Source organism: Agelaius phoeniceus, chromosome 2 (genome assembly GCF_051311805.1).
Source record: "Agelaius phoeniceus isolate bAgePho1 chromosome 2, bAgePho1.hap1, whole genome shotgun sequence".
Lineage (NCBI taxonomy): Eukaryota > Metazoa > Chordata > Aves > Passeriformes > Icteridae > Agelaius > Agelaius phoeniceus.
Window position 1 is genome coordinate 70,733,373 of NC_135266.1, and position 20,892 is coordinate 70,754,264.

The following is a 20,892-nucleotide window of genomic DNA, read 5'->3' on the forward strand; positions in this document are numbered from 1 at the left end:
CTCCTGAAGCACTACACTCCAAGGAAGGTGGCAGGCAGGGACAGGCTGAGGGCAGAGGGATTCTGCCTCTACAGGCTCATGTCTGAGCCTGGAGGCCTTTGTTTTTATCCCCTAGACAAGCAATCTGTGTAACAGCTTCAGAACAGCTGTGGCTCACTTTGAACATTGCTGCAAGCAGTGCTAGTTCCCTGTTCCCCCTAGTCTAAGCACAGCCGCATGCCACAAGCCCACTCCCTGCCCAGGTGGCAGCCCCCAGGATCTCAGAGGTGACAGCAGCAGGTCCTCTGTCACCAGCAGAGCAAGTGCTCACCAAGCATGGGAAACCTCCCTCAGCCTGCCACAGCAAATGTGGCAGGGTATTCCCATGGCGTTGCACTAACTTCATTTGGATTTTTTTTTGAGTTCTTCAGCTTTCGCAAAACACTTGCTCTTCCCCTCATCAGGACTTGTAGAATTTATGCTTACTGCCAGCATGTGAAAGCAGAAATTGTAACTGCTTCAAAAATAAGAGTTGAAGTGAGACAACACAAATTTACAGGAGAAAATATGTTTTAGTAAGTACAAGCAAAGGACTCGAGACTGAGCAGCTGAAGTGGAGGCAGTTGCTCAGCTTGGTGGAGGCATCCTCTGACAGAAGGAAGATGCTCCCTGATCCCCAGTGAGGCCCCTCTTCTCCACGTCCCACAGCCGTTTCCTTGTGGCTCAGGTCTCGAGCCCTCTCTTTTGAAGAAGTGGTTGCACTGTGGGCAGTGACAAGCACCCTTAAGGCAACCACCTGCAGGCTCAGTTTCACTTGTGGGGCCAGGGCACTGCAGGGCACCACCAGCCATGACAGCGAGTTGGCCCCAGGGCTGCTCCACTGGAACTCCATTTCAGCTCGCAGGTGAGGTCTTCTCATCACACCCCTCAGCCCCTTTCCTCTCCATTTCCCACTCTCACTGCATCCCTTCCCATCTTTCTTTCACCTTTTATTTCTTTTTCTCTCGAATCTTTTATTTTCTGTCTCATCTTTCTTCTCTCATCTGGAGATGCTCTTCTTCCTCCCATCACCCTAATCTCTCCCAGCCCAGCCTGCTTTTGCTCTTACTGCATCTGACACATTTGTGCTCAAGGCAAAAAGTATTTAAATTACTGGGGTTTTTGTTCTCTTTCTTCTGATGTAAATGTATTTCCTGCTGTTAGTGCTAGCTTGACCCGAACACTTTAAATCATATACCAGCAATTTCCCACATAAATAATCTGTAAATCAGATACCTTAGTAGAGCGAAATATAATGATGCATCATTGTCTTATCAGTTTTTTTTGTTGTTGTTTAATGATCTAAATAGAAGACGGCATGATATTAATATATAGAAAGTACCTTTGCTTATTGTTTGACTGAGAAGTTTTGGAATTTAAAGCTTGTTTTCCACTACTGAAAATCAGCCCAGAATTAACGGTTAAGAAAAAAGGAAATAGCATTTGTTTCCATCTCAAATGCGTGAAACTGTTTTTCTCTAAAATTGATGGCTTGCTCCTATCAAAAATGATCTTGCTGATTCAAAATCCATGACTGAGTTCATGTTTTTTCTCCTGATTGATATAGTGCTGGTGCATACCTGAGAAGGTTTTTTAACAACCTATGGTCCATTTTCAGCTCCATATACAGAGATAATAATATTTACTTCAAAGAGCAATTGTTAGATATTATTCATTCATGGTTGAAAGTCTACGTGAGCTATTTGAAAAGAAGGTGGAGTAAAAATGAAAATGAATAATTTATGATCTCTTGCTTTGCATGACTACGGATACCACTAAGCAAACCCTGTCAAAGAGGGCTTTCTGTGTTTTCTTCTTGACTGGGCTTTGCTACTTTTGCAGGCTGCCTAACAAAATAAATAAAAGTTACTAGCATCTGGGATGTGATGGTGCCCAAAGAGCCCTGTCAACATGGCTAAGAGACAGTTCTGCAGAGAGAGCAAAAGGGGTGAGAGCCCCAGGATATGATTATCCTCTAGGAGGACTGGTGTTCTTTCTGCTGAGATATTATTTAGTCAAGGCAAGGTGTACAGGGAGGCAGTGTTTCTTCTCATAAGGCTGGCTATTATATGGAAAAAAATGCAAATGCCTTTGGACATACAAAACAGGATCTGAAGCATCAGAGACAGACTTGACAGCAAAAATCCTGATATTTGCTAGTTCCACACATGTCTCTAACAGATCACTCTTAAAAACAATTTTGATGTAAATAATGTGAAGCATTTAATGAATTATATATACTTTCTTAAAAATGCCTGTGTTCCCTTTAAGAATCTGTGTCTGAAGATAAGACTGAGTAATAAATCGTGTAGACAACAGATGGTATCCGTATGATGAACCAGTGTAATCAGAAATGGCAACACTTAACCAGCAAAGGAAAGCTAAAGAATAATAACACCTGTAGGGAAATCTCCACAATATCTTTAGACTTAAGTCAGCAGGTCAATCTTAAAATTACAGTCTCAGAACTGCAAAAGTTTCAAGAAAGAACAAGCATCTTGCCTGTGTTACTTGCTGCAAATAAATGCTCCCCAGCAGCAAGGAATTTAATCCCAAGAACTTCAGAAAACAATATACACAATACAATATATATGTAAATAGAGCTATATACATTAAAAGGACCATTCCAGTTTCTCATCTTACATTCTTCTGGTCATCCCAAACAAGAGTTTGTGGCTAAAGGGAATGTTATCTAGCATACAATTAGCCTTGCATTAGTGGATGAGGTAGGAGCATGGATGGGGCCTGGGAACAGAGGCAGTAGTAGTTTCGTGTTTTACAAATTGGAGAATTTTGTAAAAAACTTTCAGTGACCTTTCTCATCAGAGGAAGTTTTCCACTGACAACCACTCCTGCTCCCTTTTTTTTTAATTGTACCCCTTTCTTACTGAGAGAAGTTCGTGAAACCCAGTTTCAGGGCACCTGAGAGAAATGAAAATGTGAGAAGCTGCCTAAGATCTCCTGTGACTGGCAAATGAGAGTAAATTGTAGATAAGCAAGGACTCCAAACTCAGATCCCAACAAAGTCCAGATTAGATGATGGTGTGTCTGACTGCACAAAAATTATACGGCAGTACTGTTGAAAATTCCCTCACAGAACATACAAGTGTCCATTAAATTCCTATGGCAGAGATCCTGGAAAATATGAGATGGGCCAGCATGTTTCTTTTGGAGGAGAATCCAGATATGTGTGGGACCCAGCCACCTGCAGGATCTGTTCAGCTCCCAGCAATACACTGATTTCTCTCCAACAAAACAGCTGACAAACATTCCAGAGCAAGTTCAGGCACTGAGCGCTGCCACTGGCAGGAAGGTGAAATCAATGAGCACCCCAGGGGGAATCAAGTTTGATCTTGTCTCTTTTCCAAAACATGCAAAAACTTGGGTGCAAGCTGGTTGTGAATGTTGGATAAGGCCAGTACATGGTTTGCTCACTCAGGGAAACTGTTTGGCCCAGCAGACCACATATTCATGGTCATCCATCACCATATATTTCATGGATCAGAAGATAAGGTATCACTTCTGAAGATTCCTGAAGGTGAAAGGACTGTGCAGAAAAACAGTTGTTTTCCAATGGAAGTAAATGCAACTTAAAACTATGGGTGCTTTTTTTCTTTTGAGGTTTGGAGCCATTTGCTGTTCCCCTTCTTTTCTTCAGAAAATTCCTCTGGTTACCCATATTCCAAGGTACTGAGAGGCAGAAAGATGCCCAGAGTGCAGCCCGACTTCCAGGGCTGTCCCCACATCTCTGCCCAGTGTTGGGTGTGTTCTGCTGCTGTGGCTGCTCAGCAGAGGCAGGTTTGTCAGCAGAGCAGAGCTGTGGGCATCCTGTCCTGCTGCAGGAGCCCCTCCTATAATGCCCCCCAAAATAATATGGCATGGAGCACCTCTTGTTCACAGGCTTCTGAAAATGTATCTCTCAAAATACCTGAGACTTCATGAAACTCACATTTCAGCTGAGAAGCTGGTTTAGATCACTGGGTTGATTTAGATTTTCTGAAAATCTTCCTTTAAAACTGCTGAAAAAAATGAGCAGGGCAAACAGACAGAAAAGCTAGCTTATTGCCTGGATATTTGGCTCTGTTACTGTTGTAAAAGACAGTATTTACTCCTTTGGCAGTAGATAAGATTTCTAATGTGTGAGATGCAAGGGCTAGCTTGAAAAGTGATTTATTCTTACAACATGATCTATAAGGAATATGTTGGATTTTACATTTGTACAACTGCTTTGGAATTAAAATTATTTTTAACCCTAACCTCCCAATGAGACAAATAAGAACAACTAGAATTTATTTTGTTAATTTTTACCATATTTAGTTCCAAATAGCAACTGTGATTTTTTTTCAAATATCTCAGATTTATTTTTGTCTTTTCTTATTTTGCAACAAAATTCTTCTCTCCCACTCTCCCTCTTTCTGTCCATTCTTCCTCCATACACATCTCAGTCCTTCTGTGTTCCCTCCTCATTCCCTCTTCCAGGAAAGTAAGGACAGTATCACCAAGTCAATTATAGAAACTTGTTTTCATTTAAAAGGGAACTTTTACCATACTAGGATGACAAGGAGTATCAGTTCTTTATCTGACACCTTCTGTTTTCATTTCTGTTTCAGGCAGACCTTTTTCTCCTTCTTGAATTTGTGTGAGGACTCTTATACCTTTACTCTTAGATACTTAAGTTAAAGTAGCCTTTGCTTGAAAGAAGTTAATAATTCCACTAATGTCAGTAGAAGTGCTACAGTGTGCTGGGTAATGAGCTGGAGTACTTGAACACAGAGCAGTTAGAAAAAAAAAAGAAAAAGGGTTAAAGCAAACTTACTTATGTCATTAGATGAGATGGATCTGTTTACCTTACTTCAGGGTTGTCTATCCAGCTCCTTAATAGCACAAACATGCCATTCCCATGAGCAAACATCCTCTAGAGAACAGTTAAGGATAAGGACAGCCCAGTGCCACTTTCTGATTTGTGGGAGGCCTCTGTGGTGGCGTCACACCAGTGCTTCTTTGCCCACAAAGTTGTGCAGTCATTCACACAATCACAGCAGGGTTGAGGAAGTGACCTCTGGAGGTCATTTGGTCCAACCCCGCTGCTCAAGCAGAGTTTCTTAAGGCAGCTGCTTAGGATCCTGTCCAGGTAGCATTTTGATACCTCTCAGGGTGGAGACCACCATCTCTCTGGACAATGTGTGTCCATGTTTGGTCACCCATATGGTGGAAAAGTCTGTGCTCATTGCCTGGGTGTCACTGGGCACAACCAAGGAGAGCCTGGCTCCATCCTATCTGCACACTCCCTTCAGGTGTTTGTGCCTCTGAACTTTCTCTTCCCTGTGCTGAACAGTTCCTGTTCTCTCAGCCTTTCCTCATAGGAGAGATGTTCCTATCCCATAATCATCTTTGTAGCACTCCACCGCACTTTCTCCAGTATGCCCATGTCTCTCTTTCACTGGGAAGCCCACAGCTTGGCACAGGACTCCAGGTGTGTCCTTGACAGTGCTGAGTAGAGGCAAAGGATCTCTGTCTGCTGGCAAAACTCCTCCTAATGTGGCTCATTGTTCACCACACTTAGTGGGGTGGAAAGGTGATGTGGGAGCCAAGAAGAAGCTCCCTTGAGAGGACGGAAGATGTGGACAAGAAGCAGAAGAAGAACCAGCCACAGCATAGGCTCTTCCTCAGAGAGGTTGCCATGGTAGCTGAGGTTCACTGTATTTTCAGCCACTTTTCAGCCACTTCCTAAAACAGGATGTCCTCAAAAGTCCCAGTTATTCTTTGCAAACTGAATCACAAGTGGCTGGATCACCCAAAATGTGGCTAAAACAGCAGGGATTTCAGCGAGGTTCCTGTGAGCACCAACCTGAGCAAAGTAGGTTGCTATTCTTCTTAACTTAATGAATGCTGAAATCACTATTTTTATCACAAGACATGGTTTGGATATCAGTCTGCAATAAGTTCTGTGGCAAAATTAATCAATAACACTGGATATGTACTAGTATCATGAGAAAAATACTCCTGGACTTCCTCTCATTGTGAGCTTATTGTTGCTACATAAGGCACTGAATCTGATATACCTATAAGTAATCAGTAAAACCAGGAGTATCTGCTGACTCACAGCTGCCTGTTCTTTGGAGTAAGTTTTTGTCTGGTTTTCCAACAGAGGAGTGTAAAATATATACCCCATGTGATACCTTATTTGAAAGCTTCAGCCATTTCAATTATTCTTTGATAAAATCTCTGTGTAATTTACAAGTTGTGTGTAATGAGCCATAGGCTGGGCTGCTGACTGTCCTCCTCTAAGAAGACAGGTATTAGCACTGAAAAGCATATTTTTATCCAAAAGATGAAGTTTGCTGGAATCTGTACCAAAATTGAAAACAGTGACCAAGTTATTAGGTATTTCTTTAAAAAAACAAACAAAAAAAAAAAAACAAAAAAAAACCCAAAAACAAACAAAAAACTCACAAAAACAAAACAACAACAACAAAAAAACCATGAAAGAGCAAATTTCTTGCAGCTGTTTTCATCTGGGACCTGAAAGTGGAGGGTTGATGAAAAGATGAGGAAAATTTAAAATACAGAGTTTTAAACAGAATGGACAGAGTTTTCCCTGTTGCTTGTGTCACGCTCTATTGAAGTAGGTGGGTCTTGGCGATAGTTTTCTGAGGCAGATTGAGGAAACTTCTCTGTTTCTCATATGTTGAAGAAGATCTTCTAGATTAAGGCATAGATTAAATTTGGGAGAACTAGGGAAGCAAACTTCTTAGGAGAGGCAGTGTGATTTTGCTACAGAAACTGACATGGATGTTATCAACCAGCAAAACCCTTTGCTGAGACTTGCACTGGATGCATAGAAATGGTTTACTCACTGTGACAAGTTCTAGTTTAATATACCTTCTGAAGAAATCATTTTGAATCCACTTTAATAAACAGGGGTACAACCTACATGAAGGTGTTCTTCTGAGAAAAATTTTACTTTATGAGTTATTCTTATGAAAAGAAACCCCAATTTTTTTTCTATTTTTTTTTTCAAAATCAGAGAATCATAGAATCACTTAGATTGGAAAAGACCTATAAAATCATCAAGTCCAAGCATTAATCCAGCACTGCCAAGTTCACTACTAAATCATGGCCCGAAGTGCTACATTTGTAGGTCTTTTAAATACCTCCAAGGATAGTGACTCAACCACTTCCCTGGGCATCCTGCTCCAACACATGACCAACCTTTCTTGAAGAAATTGTTCCTGATATCCAATCTAAACTTCCCTTGACATAATTTGAGTCCATTTCCTCTCATCCTCTGAATTTTCACCTAGGAGAAGAGGCTGATCCTCAGCTCATCACACTTTCTTCAATGTAGTTGTAGAGAGCAATAAGGTCCGCCATTAGCCTTCTTTCCTCCAGGCTGAACTCCCGCAGCTGCTCCTCATCAGACTTGTGTTCCGGACACTTCCCTAAGTTTCTGAAGTGTTTTTAAGCTTTCTGTCTTTCAATTAAAAAAAAACAGAACATGTTTGCTGGAGATGCCATGAAAAAAAAAAAAAAGAGAATAAAGTCAGTCATCAGCGATTTAACTAATGCATGAAAGAATTTACAAGGCACTTCTGTGTCACGTTAAGAACATAAAAAGCGTAGCATCTCCTCTGCAGTCACCCAGGAGCCGGAGCTGGGCGCGTTAGGGGTGGGCGCCGCGCCCGTATGCCGCCGGCATTGCCGCGGGAGCGCCGGGATGCGCGGGGCGGCCGCGCGGGGCCGCAGCGCCCCCTGCCGCCCGCACGCCCCGCCGCCGCTGCTGCGTGCCCGTGCCCGTGCCCTCCCTACGCCTCGCTGGTATCCCTTCAATCCCAGGGGCAGTCAACTTCATTGCTACAGCAATCAACGTAAAACCTCCTGCCCTCTCACAATAGCAAACCCCCCTATTCGTCTGATCAGTCCTAATCAGCGCAGTACTCCTACTCCTGTCCCTTCCAGTCCTTGCCGCAGGAATCGCAATACTCCTTACAGACCGTAACCTCAACAACCCATTCTTCGACCCTGCAGGAGGAGGAGACCCCGTTCTATACCAAGACATTTTCTGATTCTTCGGTCACTGTCCTTTTCTGGTTCACGGACACTGTCCGGGCAAACAGCGTGGGCTGCCAGCGCCTGCGCGGGTGGCGGAGGTTGGAGAGGAGCCGGGAGGGCGGGGGAGGCGGTGGTGGCAGATGCAGGTGGAAAAATAATCCGCGCTAAGGGCTGCAGGCCATGGCAAACCAGGTGACAGAAACATTCCAGGATGTTGTATAGTGTCAGTGTTGGACCCCATTATTCTTTTCTGACTCAGTATACAGACCCAAATTGAGCACTTTTTGAAGCTACACGACCTCCCCTGCTCCACTTTCTCTCTTCTGTCTTGCTCAGTGATTAAAGTCTAGAGATTCTTGTCCCCTCTCTCTAAACCCTCCACACAGAGCCATCACACTCTATAGGATTCTTTCCACCTCAAATCTCAATCATGCTTGAACACGACTGTGAATAATTAAATCAATTCACGTGACATTTATTGTAACTAACTGGTAAGACCAGATAAATGACTGCTCCTGACCCAGACATACCCCAGGCAGTGTTCCAACAGCTGGTCACAATTAGCATGAGCTGCAGCAGAGGCATCTTGTCACCCACCTTGCTTGTTAAACCCTGTTCTAACATGGTTATTATTCCAAAACACAGAGCAACACTTCTGGCCCTACCATCATACAAAAGTGAACTCACAAGGTGCATATTTTTCTGAGCTGGGAGTTATTTAAGCTGAAAGAGCAAAGATGCTGAGGAAAGAAGATATGCGAAAAAGATGAGGAAGGACAAAAGTTAAGTTTGATGGGAGAGAAATTAGATATGGTTAAAAGGTGGGAACTAGTTTAAGATCAGTTCTTTTTGCCTGTCCTGCCTCACTCTGATTTTTAGCATATTTGTATTAAGTACAATTCTCACTTCAGGATCCACCACTCTGGGGGTGATTTGAGAAAAAGGCTACCACATGCAAAAGTGGAGGTTTTAAAGAGCTAATGAATGAATATTAATCTCATCCATGAGCTTAATACCACTACTTTGAAGACTTTTTTCTGTCAAGTCATGACAGACATAACAGTTTTCCTGAAAGAAAGGGTCTATCTACCTCTCCTGATCACAAAAAAAAAAATTTGGAAAGTTAATCCAGAGTCACACTCAGAGGACATAGTCAGAAACCAAAGAAGACCCAAATCATAGTTTGCTTTATGTAAATCTTCTGAGCTGTAAAGCAGAGTGGAAGATTGTTCTATGTCTAGGGAAGGCCTGGCTGCTATGTAAAATATTAAGCACCCTGAGCTGAATACAAATACAAGATGCATCCCTTGGTATGAAGAGAAAGGTTTTCATCTTTCACAGTTCTCCAGTTTCCAAGCTATTGTCTTTCTAGTTAACTCAGACTTTCAGCATATTTTGGAGTGGTTTTCCCAGTCTTCCAAAGGCTACTTTTGTCACCTCCCATTTGAAAATAAACTTTTGGAAGCAGTTGCATTCATCTGATAGCTGAACTAGCTTCTTGGTCTGGTATCTGTTCAATAGATTCAGACCTTTCTTGTCAGCACCATAACTCATAAGCTCCCTTTTTGCCTTTTACAGGCATTGCCCCAAGTATGAGCCAACACATCTTGTTGAAGTCTTGGCTCTGTCTATGGCAGCTAGATGTTTGTCTGACTGCAGTGAGAACAAGATTTCTCCTACTGCTTTTATTTTTGTATAACCTATAAAAAGATAATGAAGATGGAAAGCAGGCATAAACAAACATTGTTCAGAGGCAGCAATTTATTTTCATTTCAGCTTCACTCTAGTTCAGCAATAGACAATATGATTATGCATGCTACATATTTTATATTCTTTACCCTGTGCTTTCAGTCTCTGCAGTTCTTAATTTGGGTTTTCAGGAGGATGGCTGATGTGCAGACCATAACAGCAGCCCTTGAGGAGGCCATGTAGAAGCTGAAAGATCAAGATGGCAAACCAGAACATTACCATTTTCCCAGTGTTTTTTTTTCTTGATTTTACTTTTCCTGAAAGGCTCATTCATGCTCTGATTTTCTATTTTTTTCAAGACCTACACAAATTTAGGCCACTCAATATCATATAAATACTTCTTACTATCATATTACTCATTTGTTTCTCACTGTAAAGCATCTGGAATCATGTCAGGTTCAAAACATCCTTCCTTACCCTAAAATCCTTCACAGGAATAAAGGTACACCACAGAAGTGGCAAGCTGTTGCAGTTTACATGAAGAGGAGTCACATTTCTACTTACACATGAGGGTGTCAGGGTGCTCACTGCTTCCAGCATAGTCTCTCATATCATCCTGTACAGATGCAGTTCCAGCTCATCAGACACTTTGTTTGCATGTCTCACTCACAGTCTGGTTGCTACAGCTGTCTAACTTTTGGCTGCAAATCTGCTCCCTGTTGGTGTTTCAATACACCCTTCCTTTTTCTGCTCTGGCCTTAGGACTCCCTCTGACAAGGCAGCATGAGCAAAATAGAGTAATTCCACATTGGGATACAGGGACTTAGCTTGTACAATCAGAAGTCAAAATTCAGAAATCAGAAACATAAAGCAAGGGAATACTCAGCACACCAAATGAGTTGAGATTTTGAGGTCATATTTTCAGGTGGTTTTTGCTGGTGTGTTTTAGAAACCAGAGGACAGGTGGGTTTCCATCAGCTAAATCCCTGGCCATGAGCGAGGTTAATAGTCTCTGCTTTGAAAAGGGTGAAAGAATCAGCCAACAAACCAACAGAAGTGGAGAATGCTAAGCAGAGAAGGACCTGGTGAAAGGCTAGAGAGGGAGCTAGAAACCTGAGTTGCACCGAGGGAAGGAATTCCGCATGCTTGAATTGTAGGTATTTGTAGGTATAGATACCTAATGCATAGCTGCCTTTCAGCTGCCCGCTGGCACTCGGTCTCAAGAAGTGCCATTATTATTTTTATAGCCAAAGGATGGAGATACATGTCTCCACAAAGAGATCATGTTCATCCTTCTTAGGGATAACACACAGGGTTTTACTCAGACATCTGCAAAACAGCCCATTGCCTGTGCATGCTGCAGAAAGGTGGCAACCAAAATGAAGTGTATGTTGTGCGCCTGAATGAGAAAGACTCAGCCTTAATACACTTTGGCAAGGAGAAGAGGTTGTCAAAGTGTTGCCAGCTCAGAGCTCAGACAGTTCCAGAAGATACAAATGGCAAGGAGGAGATGGCAACAACTCTAACTCGTTTTTTCCCGCTTCCAGTTTTGCTCCTTCATTGCCTGCAGAAAGACACTCATCACATTCATCTTTCAAGTACTTTGTGATATATTTACTTTCTTTCCTTCTTTCAATTCTGCACCTAGCTTTGTGTGCAACCGTCTCAGGAACTGAGGGGGAAAAAAAAAGAAAACAAAGCAAAACACCAAGGCCTGAAGGCAGAAATATTTCAGGTTGCCAGGAGAAATATGTTATTTTATGATTCACTGCTTATTTGTACTGCTGATGGCTGGCTTTAGGGAATTAATGGAAATCAGACACGTTTCACCCAGCCAGCTGTACAGTCTTCCTTCTGCTTGGTGTAGTGGTGGGTACGTGGTTACTGTAGCTCCTTTAAAGCTGAAAGGAGACCTTTCAAGCTGCAGTCCTGCAGAAAGGCTTATAGGAAGCATTATGGAGAGATGATGCCTTTGAGGCATCAGAAGCTTTCCCACACTGCTCTTTACACATAAGGATAAAGGACTTCTGCTACTTGAGGCATCCACAATTACTCTCAGCAGCCTCATTCAGTGCCTCAACAACTTCCTAATGAGGAATGTCTTCCTAATATTTAATCTAAACCTGCCCTCTTTCAGTTGAAACATTCCCCCTTGCCCCTGTAAAACATCCCCCTCCAGCTCCCTTCTAGCCCCCTTCAGGTGCCTGCAAGGTGCTGAAGGGCAGCCTTCTCTTCTCTAGGCTAAACAGCCCCAAATCTCTCAGCCTGCCTCCATAGGAGATAATCTTTGATAATCCTTTGATAAGCGTTGTGGCCCTCCTCTGGACATGCTCCAATGACTCCATGTCCTTCTGTGCCCCAGCCCTGAACACAGCACTGTGAGTGGGGGTCTCACAAGAGCAGAGCAGAGGGTCAAAATCCCCTCCCTGCCTGCTGCCCATGCTGCTTTTGATACACCCCAGGATGAAGTTGGCTCTCTGTACTGCAAGTGTACACTGCCAGCTCATGTTGATCTCCCCATCCACCAACATTCCTGAGCCCTTCTGCCCCAGGGCTGCTCTCAATTAATGTTCCACTCAGCCTGTGTTTGTGCTTGGGATTGCCCTGACCCAGCTGCAGCACCCTGCACTTGGCCTTATTGAACATCATGAGGTTCCCACAGGCTCACCCCTCAAGCCAACCCAGGTCCCTCTGGATGGCATCCCTTCTCTCCAGTGTGTTGATTGCAGCACACAGCTTGGTGTCATCAGCAAACTTGCTGAGGGTGCACTTGATCCCACTGTGAATGTCATTGATAAAGATGTTAAAACTTATTGGTCCCAGTTCTGACTGCTCAGGAATACTTGTCACTGCTCTCTCTTGGACATCAAACCTTTGACCATCCATCCATTGACCAACCAGATTTGCCAGGTGCCATTTGCTCTTGTGAAGTCATGTTGGCTGTCACCAGTCACCTCCCCATTTTCCATGTGCCTTCTTATAGTTTCCAGGAGGATCTGTTCCATAACTTCTACAGGCAACAAGACTGCCTGTCCTATAGTTTCCTAGGTCTGTTTTTTTTTTTCCCTTTGAAAAGGCGACTTATGTTTTCCCTTTATCTATCACTGGGAATTTCACAGGACTGACACAGCTTCTCAAATATGATAGATAGGGGCTTACCCACTTCCTTTGCCAGTTCCTTCAGGATTCTCAGACACATCTCATCAGGTTCCATGGACTTGTTCACCTTCAGGTTCCTTAGATGTTTTCAAACCTGATCTCCTACAGCAGGTGGTTCTCATTTTCCCAGTCCTTGCCTTTGCCTTCTCTGGGAAGGAAGGTGCATGATCATCCTCCATCTCAGAGTGGGCATGATCATCTTCCATCTCAGTGCTGCAGAGTTTGGTGCTGCAGGGTTTGGTGCTTTCCAGCACAAGAATGCAAAAAGGAAGCACAAGAGAGCGTCTGTGTTTGGTAATGCTGTTTCTAAAGGAGCCTCTATAACATATGGTGGCTTTTGTCTTTAGATTCCTCTGCAGCATTATGGGACATACTTGTTAAGTGTGATGTGCCTGTGCTTTTGAAAGGTTCTCCAAACAGAGCTTGCACTCAGCTTCAATACACAAATGCAGAGTTAGCAAACTCATGCAGTATGTCTGCATATTCAGTTTGGCTTTTTTTTAAGATGTAATCTTCCAACAGGTTTGTTGTATTTTAACTAAAACTACTATCCCATAGCAGAGATCTAGACTTTATTGCATGTGTTTCTATTTCTGTTTTGCAGTTTTTGTTATGACAGCAGTTGCTTTCACTTCTACAATGACTCAAAATACATCTGAAATCACGTGTGGGTTTATCAGCCAGAAGGATGAAGGTTCGGAAGCACCAGGGACATCAGTAGCTCCTAAGGTGAAATAATAGAGAACAAGTTGCTTATAAAATGTTCCCGTTCACTCCAGGATACCTTCACAGAAACTTACAACACCCTAAACCTTTAGAATGTGAGAACATCACAGACAAAATCACTAGGGCTATGCCAAATATGGCTCCAGAAGGTTAGAGGGATACATATCTGAAAATTCAGACTCTGAAACTGTGAATAGCTAGGTACCAGTTTTCTCTAAAACTGGCTTTTTTATTAACATCTTGATGTTATCTTATATCAGCATGCCTGAATATTGCTGGATATTGTTGGCAACATATCAGTGTAAAAATATATATGAAAATATGTGCCCTTAAGAGGAGACTGCCAAGGCCATGGGGGGTGTGTGCCACAGCTGCTGGGACTGCCAGAAAGCTGTACCACCCTCTATTCCCACCACCAAAGCCCATAAATCCCTGCCAGGTCCAAACTTTGCCTTCGACACCAAAGCTGGACATTTAATCAAATACCATTTTATTTTCTTCTCTTCTGACACAAAATGGTAGAAAACCAGGGGGAGGTGATGTATAACTAAATTATAAATCAGCTGAGACCTGCAGGATTCTTGTTTCAAGGAAGTCTTATGAAATCTTTTTCATTCCTGAACAAATGAATCAGTAATTCAAATAACAAATGAAGGTATAGCAGCCAAAGCTGTGCTGTCCTTGTACCTGACAAGGCAGAATATAGCTGTTATTTCTGGGTACTTCTCAGGTCAAGAGAAAGGAGAAAGGAGAGAGTTGTGAGAAGAACCAACAAAACAAGCAAAATGGGGATGCAATGAATTCTGTCCTTTCATAAACTTATTCTGGATAAAATTCACCCAACAAAGCAATGGAGACATTTAGGGCTCCTCTTCAGACAGAGCTACTTCCTTGCCACCTTTTGCTGCAGTTAATCTTAGAGACTCACTAATCCATTGGTGGCTTTCAGAATGACTGTGGAAGATTCTGTTTCTGTTTGCAATTCTCCTTTAGCTGTACACAGGAGTGAGAAAATGAAAAATATGACAGCATCCAACCCAAATGTTCCTTACCCAGTAAAGCCCCCAAGGAGCTGAGGAGGAGTCTAGCCAGATGATGCAGTGACAAGCAGTGAGATGCTAAAATAAACCAAACATTCTGACCCTGCCTTTGCATCCAAGTTGCAAACAGAAAGGTTTTATTATAGTTCTGTGTCTCCCTATGGTTCTAAATAAAAGGAAACAAAATCAAGTGTAAAGAATAACCTGTATCACTAGCAGAAATTATCATGGCTCTGGCTAAGATTGTTCTGTGGTGTTTGTCTAGAGAACAGAATTGACTAATTCAACAGGAACTCTACAGAGGTTCCTCATGCAGAAGAATTCAATGTATTTATTAATAGGTTGGATGGTAGAAATTAAAAAAAGATCATACTTTAAAAATATCTGAAGAAAAAAAAAAAGGCAAATAAAGCTAACTGCTAATAAATACCTAACAGTCTGTCCTCCTGCATTGCAGGTTCCTAATATTTTGGAAGATCTTGGGTGTTACTTGAATTCTCAAGGAACAGAAAACATCTACCAAACAATAAAAAATGTGGAAGTCAATGTATTTGAAGATGTTGAATTAAGAATAACAATGAGCATTTCAAATATCATCTCATGCTTTTGGTTCTTTAAAAAGAGCAAAGCCTGTAAACTTTCTTTCGACTCAGAGAATAGGTAAGTCAAAGAATGTACTGGATCAAAGATCCTTTAAGAGATCTTTTCTTTTAGAATGCAAATCGAATGTTTTCTGTGACTGTGCCTGTGTTTGATTTCATGTATGCATTATCTTTTTCAATCTCTTAATCCTTAACTGTTGTCGTCCAGCAGCACATTACTGATTGTCATTTAGATCAATGTACACATATGAATCTTAAAACCAAGAACATTTTAAAATAAGCTTGTTATTTTAATTTGTATAGCATCCTGCATGGGAGTCTCCAGGCACTCTCTGACATTGATGGATTTGAGCTTTGCCACGCTCATGAGGAAAAATTGTGATTTTATAGCCAAAGAAAAAGAGGCATGAAGAATTATGTGACTTTTAGGATCACAGTGCAGATCAAGAACAGCAACAGCATTCTAACTCTCACAGCCAAACCTGGACTGGAACCTGAGGCTCCATAATTGCCTCCTCATGCAAAACTTGTAGAATGAGACTGTAGGTAAAGCATTTGGCTGTGGAGCTCTTGAGCTGCCTCCAGCTCAGGAAGGCCATCCTTCCCAATGCTTCTCAGCATTAAGTGTGTGGTACTGTGGATTTAAGTTCCTGTGTGCTGCTTGTGTAGGAAGACACCTGAAGGAAGTATTTCAGGTTGAAGGGCTCTGTGTAAATAATGAATACCAGTGTCTTTGAAGGGTTTTTGCAAGTGCTAAAGAGCTAACATTTAATTGTGTGTGCTGCTTATTACCTTCCTAATATTAGCATGACAAATACAACTTTACTTTCTGTTTCATAGATATATTACATCTTTGGCTTTTTCTCAAATGAAAGAAGGACAAGCTGGGATATACACCCTCTTGGTCACAACTAAAACTGGCAATTACACAGTGGTTGTGCCTGTTCTCATCCGAAGTAAGTATGTCTACATGAAAGGGGTCATTCCATCAATAGGTTCAAGGGCAGAGGCTCAAGTTCAGTCAAAGCAGTGAAGCTTTCATGTGCTGCACTTCAAGCATCTTCCTAGATTAGCATAGCATTTGGGGCTGTCTTCGGAGGCTGAAGTCAGAACCACAAACTATGTGAGTCAGCTTTCTCTAGTCAATAAACCATGCAAATGAACAAATAAAGATGTAAATGTGCAGAAGCTTTCTTCTCCCCTGTGAAAAATCCCCTCTGTGTCAAAAGAGACAAACTGATGGTGGCTTTTTTTGTGCTTTCCATGCTCATGGGCTAGATTTGTTTGCTTTCATTTTAACCTGTTTATTGTTGGTGTTGCTAACTTGGTTGTAATCTGGACCAGATCAGGATTTCCCTTTTATATTCTGGTCACACTTTGACCTGCTGCCACTTTTCCAGTTGTTCCTGCTGCTAGGTCTCTCACTTCTCTCACTGCTTTTCCTTTTACAATTCTGTGGGTGGCAAGAGGTCCACTGAGGAAAGGGGAAAGAAACAGTTCCTCTTCTCAGCACCAGCTTTGACTTGTTCATTGTCTTTTAAACCAAAACTTATCAGTTCTGCAGCTGCTCAACACAAGTGTCCCTGAGAAGCTGAGGTTTTAGCTGCTGCTAAATGCTCATGACAGAGCACCTGTGAGGTGCAACTTTTTGAAAGGTTCCCAGTGAGACTGGATTTGATTGAGTTTTCTCAAGGCTCAAACAAAAGACATCTCTGATGCAAAAGCAGCAGCTACAACATAGTGCAAGCTTCTGTTTCTAATTAGGGGTGTCCAAAAACATCTCAAAAACCCATAAAGATACATAGTGACATGATTTTTTTAACACAATAGAAAGATTATATTATTTTGTCTAGAAAGGGATAAATTTAAAGATAAAATGTAAAACTGCAAAAAGAGATTTCAAAGGCAAAATCTCAATCCAAACAGCTAAAAGACTAGCAAACCCTTCCAGGTTTAACAAGCGCTATTTCTTGCCTTGGTTTTAATAAACTGTGACTAATCAACATTTGGTTTTCCCTCTTTAGTTGTTTTTAAAGTATTTCTTCTGTTTAACTTTTTTTCTCTCTCTGGTGTCAGAAAAGTCACCTCTAATCTCTCTTTGTTTAATTTGAAGGGTTACTGCATGCTTCAGTTATAATTTTAACAGCTTCATTGAGGGGATAAAGTATTAAACTTTTCATTAAGAATTGCCATCTCAATACCAATTAGGCTTTAGAGGTAAAAAGTGTTATTACATGTGCAAGCAAGAATAATTTGAAACAATGTTGGTAAAGGTCTTTTCCACATCAATTGCTTGGATTGCTTTCTCTTTGGTCCTGTGAATTTAATGTCATGATTACATCTCTTATAAAACCCTTCAGGCTAGATGTGAATCCTTCAACTTGGATGTGAATTTCTGTAGGTAAAAAAAACCTCTTAGACATAAATGAGCAAAGAAATTACAAAGCCATGATTATTACTTTCACCTTAGCACGTCACCTTGCCCACAGTGAAAGTATGACTGAGGAAAATGTCACTTTTACATTTGGCAGCTGCAATTTCATTGAAAGATTACTTAAAACTGGACTCAGTGCTTTTCATTTTGAGTCAAACCTTTACGAGTTTTAACACAATAAATTTTTTGTTCCTAGTCTGGGTCTGTGCTTGAGAGGTTCAGGACGCTGGGAATTATCTAGGAATCATTTCCCTCTGGGTTACAGATGCAGAGTAGAGAAGTTTGCTGGTTATCAGAGGTCATTATCACCCCTTCTGTCTCCATTATGTATCTGATCTGACTGAGCAAACCCCATTTTGTGTACAGATTTTGTAGTCTCAACAGATACTCCACCAAAAGACGGACTTAGGATGTGATTTCAAAATCACAATTGCTGCTGCCTAGTGAAATGAATAGCAACTACAGCAAATTAACACCTTTCAGTATCAGCCTCAGGATTATCCCCTGGCATATAGAGGCAGGCCTTTGGTACAGGGAAGCTGTGTATTTAGCAATCAAAGCTGAAAAGCTCATGAGACCAACCCACAGTGCACCTAAGGCTAAACCATTTTCTGTTCCTTCAGTGTTGAAACTCCTGAAACAAATCACAGCTATGAAACTTTATGTACTACAAAATAAGCAAAACAGTGTTTCAAAATTATTTTGTCTTTCTTAAACATTTGCATTATTTTTATCAGAAAAACCAGCCAAACCCTATTTCAGGAAAAGGGAAAAATCAGATTCTATTGAGTGCGTATCTGAGAGCTACCCCCAGCCCTCTGTGGAATGGATATTCTGCAAAACACCTGAAAAGGGGTATGTGTATGTTTATATGCATGTTGAATCTCTAGACTGAAAGTTTGCTGTCTTCTGAAGAAGAAGTGGCAGGATGAGAAGAAATGACTTCATGATGTGCCGGGGGAGGTTTCAATTGTATATTAGGAAAAAATTCTTCACTGATAGGGTTATTAAGCACTGGAACAGGCTGCCAGAGGAAGCAATTGAATCACCATCCCTGGAACTGTCCAGAAAACTTGTAATGTGGCACTTGGAGACCTGGTTTAGTGGTGAATATGGCACAGTTAGTTTGATGGTTTGACTCGATCTCAAAGGTCTTCTCCAAATCTTAATGATTCCATGATTCTACACTGCTTAGTGTGCCTACTCAGCTATCAGGGAGATAACTGAAGAAGAGCCTTTGATTCAGAATTTTTGGAGATGGGTTCTGCTGTTTAGCACACTCACAGGCTAAAAAACATAGGAAAACCCATGTCCATGTGATCCACTTTTGGAGTGCTGCAACACATTTTCCCTAGACATTTTGACTATTCTGCTCTTTTGGACACTGTCAGCTCTTGGCTTCAGAAATGTTATTCCAGATTCATATTTTGATGTCACAAGAGCAAATCTTGTTTCCCCCTAGTTTTTCACATTTTTTAAAATTTGAATCTTACAATCATAGAACACTATAGATTGAAAAGGACCATAAAAGCTCATCTTTTGGAGTCTGAGTGCACTGCAATATGCAGGTTCATCTTCAACAAGATGATTTGATGGTTTCAAATCACCTCCCTGTGCCTTAGAGGAGCTTCTAGGAGGGTCTGTTCTGTGACCTTCACAGAGGTGAGGCTGACAAGTTGGCAGTTCCCATGATCTTCCTTTCTACCCTTTTTTAAAATGATGCAATGTTTCCCTTTTTCCAATCACTGGAGGCTTCACCAGGAGTATCAGAGCTGAGAAGACAAGGGGTTGTGATTTTGTGAGCTAAATCACTTTTCCCATTCTATTAATATATAAAGTTTATTCTATTAACAGGGGCAATAATGCTTTTCTCTGCAGCATGGCAGTTCAGGGTCTGGATCTCCTAATGCCACTGGATTTGCAGCACCTCCCACCACCAGGAAATCAGAGATGTGGTGTGAAAGCTCAGCCTCTATGATTTTACTCTTGTCTGGATTTTAATCACATCATTACCTGTCTAAGAGCCAGTCTGAGCATATTCAAGTCATTTCAGCTCACATTTCTGCCCAGACTGTGACATTTTTACTTTCTTATCTTCACCTTTGCTAGTTCCTTTTTATTCAACATGTGAAATCCAGTTTTCCCACTATTGTTTGCATATTCTCATGGCTTAGAGATTTATCAGATTTATTTGCTTGCAGTTAACCAAATGAGTCAATGAATAATTATGCTTGTAATTGCAGTTGCCCTTATAGGAGGCATGAAGAAACTGAAGAAATAGATGGCATCCAGATGGTGCAACATGAATTATTTCAAACTTACATATGGTGCTGTGCAGTCAATGTCCTGGGCAGAGAATGCACCAGCCTCTTTACAATAGGTAACTTCCCTCTAAGGTTTACTTGCATGTGAGCTCAATCCTGCTGTTGAGTTGTGCTACCCATCTGAGTATGATTTCTGGTCTAAGCTATTTGTTTGTAATCACTGGAATAAAGCTAACAGTGAATATCATTGCTCTGTCACATGTTTAAAACCTAATTTCAACAGCTCTTTGTGGTCTCTGTAAAAAGCCTCTTGCCTTTCTATATTTGCTATACTTGTATTGACTTTTTGTTCAGGCTTTTAGGACTGTGTGCATGGAAAAGCTCACCAAAGTGTTCTCAAACATATATATTTATATATAATTATTAATTAATATATGCACTCGGATTTTCTTGCCTGTTTTTTAAATAAACCCAACCCGAGCTAAGGTCTATGCTGCATTGTGCCCTAGAGGTGTCTTGTGAATCATGACAAAATTTGTTTTGAGACATCTAAATCCATGAAGGTTACTAATTTCATGATTATGGTAATTATCATTACTATGTAAAAATTAATATCTATACAGCATTAGCAGAAAAAAATGTTGATCTAACTGAGCATTTTCCAGGCAAAATGATGGTTGTTTCACTGTCTATGTTTTGGTTTTGTAGATTTAAATGAAAGACAGGCAGCACCTTTACCTGAACTACTTCTTAAGGTTGGAGAGCCATTGCTGATCAGATGCAGAGCTGTTCACCATAATTATAAATTCAGAATACAACTATCTTTTGAAAACAGAGAAGTTGAGCAGGTAAAAAGATAGGGCATACATTAACATAGGTTGTATTGGGCACTATCAACTGATTAAATG

At 41.3% G+C, this 20,892-nt stretch overlaps 1 protein-coding gene across 1 annotated transcript in view; it reads left to right on the plus strand.

Annotated features, from left to right (window-relative positions):
• Positions 1-7,704: 7,704 nt before the first annotated feature.
• Positions 7,705-20,892, plus strand: part of FLT3 (fms related receptor tyrosine kinase 3) — a 35,810-nt gene continuing 22,622 nt past the window's right edge. Inside the window, exons 1-9 of the mRNA XM_077174673.1 lie at positions 7,705-7,836; positions 8,047-8,168; positions 9,649-9,728; positions 13,523-13,647; positions 15,142-15,344; positions 16,127-16,242; positions 18,458-18,575; positions 19,964-20,100; positions 20,693-20,832. Of these exons, the coding sequence (XP_077030788.1) occupies positions 7,705-7,836; positions 8,047-8,168; positions 9,649-9,728; positions 13,523-13,647; positions 15,142-15,344; positions 16,127-16,242; positions 18,458-18,575; positions 19,964-20,100; positions 20,693-20,832 (1,173 nt within the window). The remainder of the gene's footprint in view (positions 7,837-8,046; positions 8,169-9,648; positions 9,729-13,522; positions 13,648-15,141; positions 15,345-16,126; positions 16,243-18,457; positions 18,576-19,963; positions 20,101-20,692; positions 20,833-20,892) is intronic.